The following is a 13,722-nucleotide window of genomic DNA, read 5'->3' on the forward strand; positions in this document are numbered from 1 at the left end:
TTTTAATTCCTGGTCGGGGTACATGCCTGGGTTACGGGCTCAGTGCCCAGTATGGGGCATGCAGGAGGCAGCCAATCAACGATTCTCTCTTATCATTGATGTTTTTCTCCCTCCATCTCCCTTCCTCTCTGAAATCAATAAAAATATTTTTTTAAAAGAAAAGGCAGAACTTATGTAAATATATCATGGTCATATAAATATATATGCACAATAAAGAATATAAGAAAATTACAAGTTTTACAAACTTAGACTTTAATTATCTCTTAAAAACTATTTATATTCTTAAATTTTTAAGGTGACATTCTGATCATGAACATTCTCCTTACTCCCAAAGCTACTGCATAATCACTATAAAGGACATTGGAAAACATGTTTCACTTACTGATCCATTATCCTCACTTTGAAAAGACAGAAACTGAACTTGAGGCAACGTTATTTCCTTAATTTCATCACTGTCTCTTAATCTATAAAGTCTGTTCCATAATTTAAATTCTTCTTCTGATAAGAACCAATCCTTCTTTGAATTACTTTGTCTCAATCCTATAAAGTTGAAAAGTAATTGAAAAGAGGTTTAAAAAATCTGCCAGACAAACACAAAATATACACAACTGTCTACTCATCTTTGCTAAAACCACTGACTACTCATTAAAAATAGTATTCTTCCTATAACCACTCTAAGTTATCACTTCATACTTCTACATATCTCCTACACTTCTCTCACTTCTTTGAAAGAATTAATGCATCCTTCTGTCTAGGAGTCCAGGAGCTAACTTTGCTAATGACTTAATTAACCGAACAGAGCCAGACAGCTAGGCTCATTCCTGTCTTCTTTTGGACTTGCTCCATTTTGTTGTCTAAGACCTGGCATGAAACAGTCAGATAACATACAAATAGAAACTAGTATCATGATTCCATCATAACGTTATTAGAAAGGTTATCTGAAGCTTGTGGGGGGGACCCCAAAACAATAAAGGGTTTTTAGATGGCCTTAAATTGGGATTGTGGGATGGAGTAAAGGGTGGTGGAAAAGATCTACTGCTTTAAGAAAATAACATAATAATATTCTTTCAAAAAAACACAACAGAGTAAATTAACCCTTTTTGATTTCCATGATCTCTATATAGGAAAATTAATTGACAAGCTGGAAAGGAAAACAGTATAAAGCAGAAACTCTGGCCAAATACAGATGAGGGAAGAAAAAAAATTAGAAAGACTACAGAATTAGGAAACAGAAAACTTCTGTCTTCACTATCCCAAATAGTATAACAGGCTTTTATAAAATAAGGGGTTTGACATAAGTGCTCCCCAGGTCCCTTTTAGATCTAACAATCTGAACCTCTAAGACTTTTGAAATAGGAAGGTATTCAATTTTCCTAGTCACTTTAAATAAATTCCTCTAAGACCACATGAATTATATACTAATAGGTAGGACAATACATTTATACATACAATCTTGGCAAGATGAATCACTAACACTTGAAAACTCAGGGAAAATGGGGAAAAAGTACAGAAAAATGAACATAAGCTAATATCTCAATTTTCAAAAAATGACAGGTATTAGAATTTTACTAATATATATGACTAGAAGCCTGGTGCACGGATTCATGCACTGGTGGGGTCCTTCAGCCTGGCCTTTGCCCTCTTGCAATCCAGGACCCCTTGGGGGATGTCAGACTGCTGGTTTTGGCCTGATACCCACTGCACCTGCTGCTGCTGCCACTTGGTAGCTACTGTGGAGGCGGGAGAGGCTTGCGCCTCCGCAGCTGCGCTCGCCAGCTGTGAGCCCAGCATCTGGCGCCCGCCGGTCAGCTGAGCGGTGCTACCACTGTAGGAGCGCACTGACCACCAGAGGGCAGCTCCTGTGTTGAGTGTCTGCTCCCTGGTGGTCAGAGTGCATCATAGCGACCAGTCAACCAATCGTTTGGTTGTTTAGGCTTTTATATATATAGATTGTCTAACCACTAAGCTGTATATCCAAAACCAATGCATAATAAAAAAAATTTTAAATACCGTATTTTCCGGCGTATAAGATGACTGGGCATATAGAAGATTTTCCTGGGTTAAAAAGTCGTCTTATAAGCCGGAATATACGGTAAATAAAAACAAACAACCCAGTTTACACTAAAAAAAAAAAAAAAGTTGGTTAGAATGTCATCCCAATATGCCAAGGTTGTAGGTTTGATCCCCAGTCAGGGCACATACAAGAATCAACGAATGAATACACAAATAAGTGGAACAACAATCTATGTTTCTCTCTCTTCCTCTCTCTAATCAATAAAAATAAAATTTAAAAATATTAGAAAAAAAATGTTACTAACAAAATTTGCCATCCATTCCAAGTAGCATTTTAGAAACAATTTTAAACATACAGTTAATTAACATTTATAAAAATACAAGAATAAGTTATGCCAACCTAATCAAGTTTTGATGCTATTATTAGTTTAATAAGTTCAAGAGAATTCAAAATACATAACATCTTTTCATTTGAATAAAAAATTTGGCAAAGGCCCTAACCGGTTTGGCTCAGTGGATGGAGCGTCGGCCTGCGGACTCAAGGGTCCCAGGTTCAATTACGATCAGGGGCTTGTACCTTGGTTGCGGGAACATCCCAAGTGGGGGGTGTGCCGGAGGCAGCTGATTGATGTTTCTCTCTCGTTGATGTTTCTGACTCTCTCTCCCTTTCCCTTCCTCTCTGTAAAAAATCAATAAAATATATTTTTAAAAAAATTTGACAAAGTCTTGCAAAATGATTAATATATTCCTGCTAAGTGGATTTATATTAGGTTTAATAGGCATATCCAAAAAACATTGATTAAGGGAAAGAACATTAAAAAATTTAAGTGAATCCATGCCAAAACCGGTTTGGCTCAGTGGATAGAGTGTCGGCCTGTGGACTCAAGGGTCCCAGGTTCGATTCCGGTCAAGGGCATGTACCTTGGTTGCGGGCACATCCCCAGTAGGGGGTGTGCAGGAGGCAGCTGATCGGTGTTTCTCTGTCATCGATGTTTCTAGCTCTCTATCCCTCTCTCTTCCTCTCTGTAAAAAATCAATAAAATATATTTTTATTAAAAAATTTAAGTGAATCCAAAGCAGGTGACTAGGAAGGAAAGGCCCTAAAAACATCATGGTTTGAAAACCTTGAGAGGTACTATCTTCAAATACATAAACTATTGCTACATAGGTAAACCAAGGATCCTAACTATTCTTTGTATCTAGAAGACAAAACTAAATCAATGTGAACAAGGTACAAAGACAGATTTTTCAACATAAGGAACTTTCTTCTATTTAGGGCTGTTCAACAATGGAATGAACCCTCATTAAAAAAAATAATAAAAATAAAAATTAAAAATACAGCCCTAGCCGGTTTGGTTCAGTTGGTAGAGCATTCAACCAAGGACTGAAGGGCCGAGGGTTCAATTCCTGATCAAGAGCACGTAACTTGGTTTGCAGGCTCCATCCGTGACCCTGGTCGAGGTGCGTGGTGAGTGCATGAGGCAGCCAATCAATGTGTCTCCCACATCGACGTTTCTCTCTCTCTCTCCCCGCCTCCTCACCTCACTTCCTCTCTCTCTAAAAAAAATAAATAAGTAAATGGAAAAAAATATCCTCGGGTGAGGATTAAAATACAATTTCCTTTAACACAGATATTCAAGTTGAGGCTGAATATTCATTTAACAAGAAGGTTGCAGAAAGCATTCCTACTTTGACAGGTAACTGGAACAAATGACCCCCAAGGTTCCTTCCAAATTTTAAAATTACATAATTTTATGATTCCTTAAAAGCCTCTTTAAAGATTAAAATTCAAAAGAAAACCTTTTTAGCTTCTCATTTTGTCATAGTGCTAATATTTCAAGGTATTTTCTTGATATCACCAAAATCTCTGCAGTTTTTAGGCTAGCAACACTGTCATTACTAACTAAGCTCCCTGAGACCAGAAAAAGTATGTTTCTCACTGACTCAGTATCACCAATAACTTGGTCTAACTTCACAATTTTAAAAGGAGAAAAAAAAAAAAAACTTTCTCCTTTACAGAAAGGGGAAAAACCACTCTCTCCCTCTTTTAGAGCAATTCCAGAGACACCTAATGTTTGTAAATCATTTCTTCAACCCTTTGGTATATATGTGAATCTTTGTAAAGGCTAAGCAAGCCTCTAGCCAGCTTTTCAACCAGAAATGTTTATCTTTTTTCTTTTTAAAAATGTTTCTATTGATTTTTTTTTAAGAGAGAGAGAGGAAGTAAGAAGGAGAGAAACAGATCAGCTGCCTCCTGCTCAATGGAGCAACTGGGAACTTTTCAGTGCCGGGATGATGCCCAACCAACGGAACCACAGGGGCCAAGGCCAGAAATGTTATACTTGAGGGTCTAGGAGCTGTCTCTTTGAAATGTAAATATCAAGACAGATATTGTCCCTGTCTCCCAGTTAGCACGGGAGTTTAGCTTAGGCACCTTTCTCTGAGTTGTCACCATCTGTTGTCATAGAGATAAGTTTTATTATTTCTTTGTATAAAGCCAACTAGCAACACAAATGGCTACCTCTATTACCAGATGAATTGGGGATGAAGTATGAAAGAATGTATAGCAAATAGTGCTCTCCTCTTTTTTAAAAGATATGTTTTTGGGAGAGGAAGGAAGAGGGATAGAGAGATAGAAACATCTCCTGCATGCCCCCTACTGGGGATTGAGCCCACAACTGGGGCATGTGCCCTAACAGAATCAATCTAATCTGGTGACTTCTTGGTTCATGGGTCCATGCTCAACCACTGAGCCAGACTGGCCAGGCAGTGCTCTCCTCTTAGATGGGACATGTTACTGTCTTGAGAATATGTATGTAAAGGATTTTAAGTGTCTCAGGGAATGAACAGGGTAGAATTACTTTCTGTCTTTCTATTAATCTTGGTGTTTGGCCTATAATGCATATCATAACTGATTTAATGCTTATTCAAAATAAAACTTTTTTTTCTTTTCTACACTCTGTAAAGAAGGTTATCTGGGTTGGTAGGATTTATTTTCCCAGCACTGAGTTCCAATCACTCTGTACTGCCAATGCCTCTTTCCCTTTACCACACATCCCTTCCAAAGAGAACACCCTTAACATCCTAGAATGTATGTTGAATTTCTCAAATAAAAAATATATGAACATATAATCTGCTAACTAACAAAAGGAAAACTATGTATGTTTAAAATGCAAAATTTTTCATTTACCGTTCCTATAGGAAACAATAGATGACTTTCGCTGCAAGTTCCGAGAAGGCTTCTCTGGTTCATAGACACCATGTGTGATGAACATTTTATGTAATTCTGGATTGATTCCATCAGGAACCATTCGTGGACTTGCTTGATAAAAATGAAGGACCTGCCTGTTACCTGAAATAGCTTTATAAATACTTCTTTTGTTGGATTGACTTTGATTATAAGTCTGAAAAAAAACACATGTCAAATTACATTTCTATAATAACCAGCCATTAGAAGCAATTATTATATTGGTTTGGGTTTATTCTAAGCAGCAAAATTCTGATCTACTTAAATACTTAGAGAATAGAATATCTGTTGTCTTGAATTTGAAACCTGTTCAATTAACTCTTGATGAAAATCATATCAAAACTATTATAAATCCAACCTTAGTAACTATATTGCACAAAGGAAATTTATATTTTATTTAGTATCTTGCTGTTTCTGAATAAGGCTCATATCCTATATAATAAAGAGATAATATGCAAATTGACCATCACTCCAACACACAAGATGGCCACCCCCATGTGGACACAAGATGGCCACCACAAGATGGCCTGCAGGGGAGGGCAGTTGGGAGGGACCAGGCCTGCAGGGGAGGCCAGTTGGGTGGGGGGACCAGGCCTGCAGGGGAGGGCAGTTGGGAGGGACCAGGCCTGCAGGGGAGGGCAGTTGGGGGCAATCGGGCCAGCAAGGGAGCAGTTAGGCGTCGATCAGGCTGGCAGGGGAGTGGTTAGGGGGTTATCAGGCTGGCAGGCAGAAGCGGTTACGGGCATTCAGGCTGGCAGGCAGGTGAGTGGTTGGGAGTCATCAGTCTTGGATTGTGAGAGGGATGTCCCAGATTGGAGAGGGTGCAGGCTGGGCTGTGGGACACCCCCCACCACCCCCGTGCACTAATTTCGTGCACCAGGCCTCTAGTTTATATATAAGTGTAAATTGCTTTTTTAAAATTTATTTTTTATCCTCACTGAGGATATTTTTTTTCCATTTATTTCCAGAGAAAGTGGGAGGGAAGGAGGAGAGGGGGAGAGGGAAAAAGAGAAACATTGAGAGAGACACATCGATGGGCTGCCTCCTGCACGCGCCCCTACTAGGGCTAGGGAACCTGCAACCAGGTCCCTTAACTTGACCAGGAATTAAATACACAGCCCATCAGTCCATAGGCCGACACTCTGACCACTGAAGCAAACTGGCCAGGGCCTTTTAAAAAATATATGATTCCTTTATTTCAGCTTCTTCTTCTCTCTGCACTTCAGTTTTCTTTACTTGTATACAAGAAAACCATTATTCCCCTTAAATAAGATAATGCATCTGAAGCTCTCAGAATACTGCACAGAGTAGGTGCTCATTAAATGTGGGCCATTGCCGAAACTGGTTTGGCTCAGTGGATAGAGCGTCGGCCTGTGGACTCAAGGGTCCCAGGTTCGATTCTGGTCGAGGGCATGTGCCTTGGTTGCGGGCACATTCCCAGTGGGGGGGTGTGCAGGAGGCAGCTGATCGATGTTTCTAACTCTTTATCCCTCTCCCTTCCTCTCTGTGGAAAGTCAATAAAATATATTTTTTTAAAAAAATATGGGCCATTATGACTATTTTACAGATTAAAAAAAACCTTTCTATTCAGGTATTAAATGATTTTCCTGAGGTAATACAATTAGCTAAAATCCAATTCCACTCATTGATAATACAAATTCATTCTACTCATTGTATAAGCTGCAAGACATATCATTTATTGGGATCATATCATAGATAAACTAAATGCTATACAAGAATATGCTGTAGTCTCATGAAAAATATTGGGGAAAAGCTCATTATACAAGATGAATTTTTATAAAAAAATATGTGTGTGTATGTGTGTGTGTGTGTGTGTGTTTTATTGATTTCAGAGAGGAAGGGAGAGGGAGAGAGAAATAGAAACATCAATGATGAGAGTGAACCATTAATCAGCTGCCTCCTGCACACCTTCCACTGGAGATCAAGCTCGAAACCTAGGCATGTGCCCTTGACCAGAATCAAACCCAGAACACTTCAGTCCTCAGGCTGACGCTCTTTCCACTGAGCCAAACTGGCTAGGGCCAGGATGCTTTTTTTGTAAATCACAAATAGGATTTTTATTTGTCACCATTAAATGTCTGAATTTTAAACAGATTCTTAGACTGGGCTCATATCCATCAGCTCATTCAACTTTAGCACCTGTCTCATCCCCAGTAGCTTTTTCAGAACTGCTAACTTCACCAGGGACCTCCATGGGTTTTCTCAACTCAAACTTGGGCTTCTCCAGCATTTTGACATTACTAGCAAAGACATCATGGAGTAGATAAATAGATTGACAAGTCTTTTCTATGTTTTTTTCCGATGCTATCTGGAATCAGTTTATTGACCACTTCTTTCAAGTCATTTATCTGCACCTCTCAGGTCATGATTTCCATCATCTTCTTCCGAATTTGACAGATCTGTTGATGCTGAGCATAATGCCTTGTGAATCTGATTGTTGCATTTTTTAAATAAACACAGAAAAGATGAAGCAAATAATCATTGGTTCTTCTGACATCAATGTGAGCTTCAATCATGGTCTACCATTTTTTTTAGCATAGAGCATATTTTATCATATGTAAGACCTATGCCATGGAAATTAATCAGCATTTTTTCACTGAACATCCTCAGTAATTAGCTTGAATTTTTTAAATGCAACTTCAACATTCTGCAAATTAGCTAGGCTCACTTCAAAAACATGACTCTTGAGACCATCAGATATGATTTTGGTTCCTTGAGTTCTTGTGACTAGTGTGTTTCCAATATTTCCTTTTTTAAAAAATATATTTTTATTGACTTCAGAGAGGAAGGGAAAGGGAGAGATAGAAACATCAATGATGAGAGAGAATCACTGATCGGCTGCCTCCTGCACGCCCCACACTGATCCACTTAAGTACTTAGAGAACAGATGTCTATGGTCTTGAATTTGACAACTGAGGATCAAGCCCGCAACCTGGGCATGTGCCCTGACAGGGAATCTAACTGTGACCTCCTGATTCATAGGTCAACGCTCAATCACTGATCCACACCAGCCAGGCTCCAATATTTCTTATATTGAACATAGCTGGTGCTTTCACATCATACCAATCTTTCTTAGAAAATGGATCAAGCACTTTTTTCTTGGCTCCCTTTCTGCTGCCCTTCATAAAGTGCTTGTTCTTGCCAATTGCCATGGTGCTGCTCAGAGAGTCAAAGGGGTTCAGGATTATTTATTTTTTAAACCAAAACACAGGAAAACAAATCCATTTTATTTATTTTCAGTAAGTTTAAGTCCTTGAGGGGTACAGCATTACATGGATTCTGTGTCCAATAGCCTTAGCAGGAAGGTTGCTTCGGAATTTAGCACAAACCATGCCACTGTTTCCATGAGCACGAGTTACCTTTCCCCAGTTACTCTGGTTTTGTTCGGTTTGCCACCAGGAGTCACTGTGTTGTTCTTTGCTTTGTACACATAAGCACATCTCTTGCCTAGAAAGAATTCTGTTTCATCTTGAGGATAAACACCTTCAGTTTTAATAAGAGCTGTGTGCTCCCGCTGGTGCCGGAGACCCCACTTATCGCCAGCAAAAATGGCCTTGGACCACAGCACTTCCAGACATATTTGTCCTTATAGAAACCCTGTTCCCAGCAGGCCTCCACAGGGTCCAAGATGGTGGGAAAGCGGTTCAGGATGATTTTTAAAGGTTACTGAACATTTAAAATCAAATTTTAAAAACTAACAAAATTAATGAAAAAGTCTTTAATGTGAAACTATATTTCTGGCCACAAAAATAGTCCCACTGAGTCACAAGAGTTAGTTAATACTTTAGTGTAACAAACACAAAACAACCCTAGCTGGCTTGGCTCAGTGGATAGAGGGTCCTGGGTTCGATTCCCATGAAGGGCACATGCCCGGGGTTGCGGGCTGTGTCTCCAGTGGGGGTTATGCAGGAAGCAGCCGATCAATGATTCTCTCATCAATGATGTTTCTCTCTCTCTCTCTCTGTCTCCCTTCCTCTCTGAAATCAATAAAAATATATTTTTAAAAACACACAAAATATTATTATATACAGCATCATATTTAGGAAGGCCTGTCACCCAAGATTGTAGCAAAGTATAAATGTAACTAAAGTCCCTATCACTTAGAATGGGCACCAGCAAAGTTCTCCATAAAGAGCCAAACAGCAAATAGTTTAGGCCACATACTATCTCTGGTGCATATTCTTGTTCACTGGTTGGTTGGCTGGTTGGTTGGTTGGTTGATTTAAGAAACTCTTTAAAATATAAAACCATTCTCAGCTCATTGTAGTTAGTAAGATAAACATAAAAAACAGGCCTTAGAAGCACAGGGGATAGTAAAACAAAGTAATACACATTGATTTTTGCATCTAGGTGTTTAAATTAATACTATAGTAAAAGTGTTTATTTATATGGATAAAAATTTAAAAAAACTGAATCCAGTCGAAAGTTCTATTAATTAGAAATAAAGAACAGTCAGAATGTAATACAAAGGGGGGAGAAATCGACCAATTACTTACAGGTTGTCTGGACTTTGAATCTTACCAGATTGATATTTGTATTTAGGCTGTATTTCTCAAATTTCATTTACAAATCATGTTTCCAAAAGTCTACTTACACGTTCTTCTCGTCCTTCAGCAAGGATAACAACAATCCTGCCTTGACGTTTACGGCCAGTCCTCCCCATTCGTTGTATAAGACGGATTGGGCTCTTCTGGGCATCAAAACATACTATCAGATCAACTTCTCCTATATCCAAACCTTCTTCACCAACACAAGTAGAAACCAATGTATTATAACCACCACTACGAAATTGTTTCACTACCTAAAATAAAAATGATTTAAAAGTAATTAGGTGCAAACATAAAAGAATTGTAGGTCAAAATAAACTTTTTCCACTAGCCTCAAAATGGCAAAGTGAGAATAAAAATTAGCATCCAGGATACTACTGAATAGGAAAAGTAGCAAAATGGCAATATAAGCCAGAAGAACTTGTGGTAAAATGCAAAGGGCTGTCTTGATTTCTTTGATTTAATTATGGTTGTGATTCCAAAAGGGTCTGCTAACAATTTACACATGAATAGAAAATTCCATATATTATTTTTTAGCATCACTAAAAGGGGCATAGGACAGGTATATGGTCCAGAGCAGTTACTGCTATTTGTCATATCCTAGACCTAAATTACTATTAAGTGTATCTAAAGTAAAAATGTTTTATTACTCCTAGAATTTGTGAATGAAAAAGGAGTGCTATAAAAATTCTAATCCAAAGTAACCTCACAGGGGTGATATGATCATAAATTCCTAACGGGGCAGGTCAGGGTAGGCAGTCTGGCCCCAGGCCTATAACTTCTTTAGTAACAGGTTAACTTTGCCTTAAGCAAGCCCTGCCCATTGCTTTTGTGCATCTAGGTTAAAACACCTATGAAATGTCTCTTTTTGGACCCCTCAAGAGAGCACATAATCCTAACTATCCTATAATCCAATCTCCTACCTCATTATCTCCCACCTTAATTTAATCTTCCTAACTGTTCCCCCCTTAATTCCAAATGTCAAAAAGAAACTGCGAAACTCTAATCTTCCAAAGTACTTGAAATCTTACTTCCCGGCACTGTCGTCAGTTTGGCTCAAATAAACAAAAATTCTCTACAAGTTTGGACATTCTTATATCAACAAATTCATACCTTACCTTTTATACTCTTACTAGAAGCCCGATGCACAAAGATTCATGCAAGAATGGGCCTTCATTCCCCTGGCTGCCGGCAACACCTTCGCTCTGGCCGGAGCCGTCTTTCAACTCTGGCCCAGAGCCCCCTTTCTGCCTTCCCATGCTGCCCAGAGGCCTGGAGCGGGTGGGGTGGTGCAGAATGCCTGCGTCGTCGCCATAGCGATGATGTAAGTATCCCACCCCGCCCCCAGCCACTCGGCACCTGTGTATGCAAATTAACTTCCCTCTTTGTTGGGTTAATTTGCATACTCCTGATTGGCTGGTGGGGATCACAAAGGTACAGTCAATTAGCATGTTACTCTTTTATTAGGTAGATTCCAGTGAGGGATAGCAGAATATGCCAACACAAAACATAACTGTAAGTGTTGTCAAATTATTTTTTACATCTCTTTAATAGTCTTCTATAATATAACTAGTTAATAAATCCTATCTAATAAAAGAGTAATATGCGAATTGACCATCATTTCAACACACAAGATGGCTTCCCCCATGTGGTCAAAGATTTTTAAATAATAGAAATAAAGAGATAACTGTTTAGAATAAATAACTAAAATGACTTAAAATAAATGAAGCGTTAATTGAAGTCTCTACAGTACAATTTCATTGAATGTTTACAACTCTATGAACTATATTTACATATAAAGAAAACTTAGGCACAGGAAATAAGAAAACTTAAGTGGAAGAGCCAGGATTCCAACCCAGGTAGTATGATCCCCCAGCCTTTCTGCTGAACTATTACACTTTACATTACTAAAAAAAAAAAAAAAAAAAATTCAAAACCACACAAAAAACAACACTTTTTTTGCCTTTAAAAATATTTACTACAAAATTATCTTTATAAGAAGTAGATAACTAACCCATAAGTTAAAACAAAAAAGCATGTGTAAAGCTAATAAATTTTATTTTTATTTTCATCATCTCCAAAAATAATTACCTCCAGTTGCTCTTTCTGGGTAAAACCCTTCATGCTTTTCCCTGAGGCATGGCCAACAAAAGTCATTGCTCTAATAACTGGCTGATGCCGTAAAAGCATTTCTGCAATTTCTTGAACACTATCTCGAAATGAAGAGAAGATCATAACTCGGGTCTTGTCACATTTCTTTTCAGATGTGTTTTGAGCTAAACAACAAAAAAGATTTAATTACAACATTTTAAAAAGCACATAGATAAGAACTAGTTCAAAAGACAAGCCTGAAACTATATACTAATAAATGATAATTCTTTGAAAAAATAAAAAAGATATCTTAAACCTTTGCTGGTTTTCCTACCTTTCCTAATAACTTTAATAACCTTGGCTCCTAATCTTTCGTTAGCTGACATAAAATATAATCCTAAACAAATCAAATAAAAATGACCTGAATCACTTTTGACCAATCCTTCATTTCATGCATGATACCTGTTATTCCCCTTTACCTTCTACATCAGAAGTACAGGAGTATCAAGTGCCCACTGATTTTGTAAATATTCCCTTTCCTTTCTTTCACTAAAGGCACTGTCCTAAACCAGGCCATGGCATTCTGTCCCCAATTCTATGGTACTTTCCAATTTTCCAGTAACTACAAAATATACCCTACAGTTAATAGTTAATCATAAAGCTCCTCCAATGTCTCTGTGCTTAGGAGGCAGTAGACTGCACGAAGAACAGGATTTTTGAGGCTGGGCCACTTCCTCTGTGGGTGATGTGTGGCCATGGTTCTTATCTCTTTATAAGCTTTAGTTTCTTCAGGTATCTACAATGGACTGAGGTGATGATTAAATGAACTGGTAAATATAAAGTATGTGGACTTGCACAGAGCAATCTATAATAATAAAAGCGTAATATGCTAATTAGACCAGGGCTGCAAGGGAAGCCCAGGTCCTGGGTGCCTGCTGGTGGCCGGAGAGAAGCCCGGGTCCTGGGTGCTTGCTGGTGGCCAGAGAGAAGCCCGGGTCCCGGGTGCCTGCTGGTGGCTGGAGAGAAGCCCAGGTCTCGGGTGCCAAAGGGAAGCCGGTGCCAGCAGCCAGGAGAAGGAAGGCCTACTCTTGCACGAATTTCGTGCATCAGGCCTCTAGTCTATATATAAAAGTCTAAGCGACCGAATGACCAAACGATCAGTCGACCGGTTGCTATGACATGCACTGACCACCAGGGGGCAGACTCTCAATGCAGGAGCTGTCCCCTGGTGGTCAGTGTGCTCCCACAGCCAACCTCCCGTGGCCGGCCAACCTCCTGCGGTCCCTCCCCCTAGCCAACCCCCCCCACACCCCATTGGCCCCAATTGCCAGCCAGGCCAAGGGACCCCACCTGTGCACGAATTCGTGCACTGGGCCTCTAGTTGGTTAATAATTGCAAGTCGTGTAGGGCTTTCTGTAGTTATTATTAGTTTTCCTTTGTTTTTACACTTTCGTGAGACTTTGACAATCCTTCTTTCTTCCATGAGTTATATTATATTAATCATGTGTGTGCCAGAAACTATACTAGGCATTTTATGTGTTAACTCATTTAGTTTTCATAACAACCCTAATGATTAAATGACTTAACACATATAAAGTTAATTCACAATACATACAGAAAAAGAAGCAGCACTGTTACAAGGAAAATTATTCTACATATGCTCCTTTGACTCACCATAGCATCAAGCCTCTATATCTGACCAACCTCTGACCAGTAGCTACTTTCTTTCTTTCTTTTATCAAAGATAATTTTTATTTTGAAATAATTTCAAACTACAATGAAGTTGCAAGACTAACACAAGTA

General features: G+C 38.9%; 1 protein-coding gene and 2 pseudogenes across 2 annotated transcripts in view; all 3 read right to left on the reverse strand.

Annotated features, from left to right (window-relative positions):
* The window catches only part of FANCM (FA complementation group M), a 78,267-nt gene that overhangs the window by 36,401 nt on the left and 28,144 nt on the right, over positions 1-13,722 (reverse strand). For both annotated transcript variants that reach the window (XM_054725425.1, XM_054725420.1), the window contains 4 exons: positions 11,920-12,104; positions 9,876-10,082; positions 5,204-5,417; positions 383-540 (listed from right to left, as the gene is read on the reverse strand). In XM_054725425.1, coding sequence (XP_054581400.1) covers positions 383-540; positions 5,204-5,417; positions 9,876-10,082; positions 11,920-12,104 — 764 coding nt within the window. The remainder of the gene's footprint in view (positions 1-382; positions 541-5,203; positions 5,418-9,875; positions 10,083-11,919; positions 12,105-13,722) is intronic.
* LOC114229484 (40S ribosomal protein S3a-like) lies at positions 5,654-8,433 on the reverse strand (annotated as a pseudogene).
* Positions 8,488-8,907, reverse strand: LOC114229483 (60S ribosomal protein L35a-like; annotated as a pseudogene).

The sequence above is a fragment of the Eptesicus fuscus genome, chromosome 2 (genome assembly GCF_027574615.1).
Source record: "Eptesicus fuscus isolate TK198812 chromosome 2, DD_ASM_mEF_20220401, whole genome shotgun sequence".
Taxonomy (NCBI): domain Eukaryota; kingdom Metazoa; phylum Chordata; class Mammalia; order Chiroptera; family Vespertilionidae; genus Eptesicus; species Eptesicus fuscus.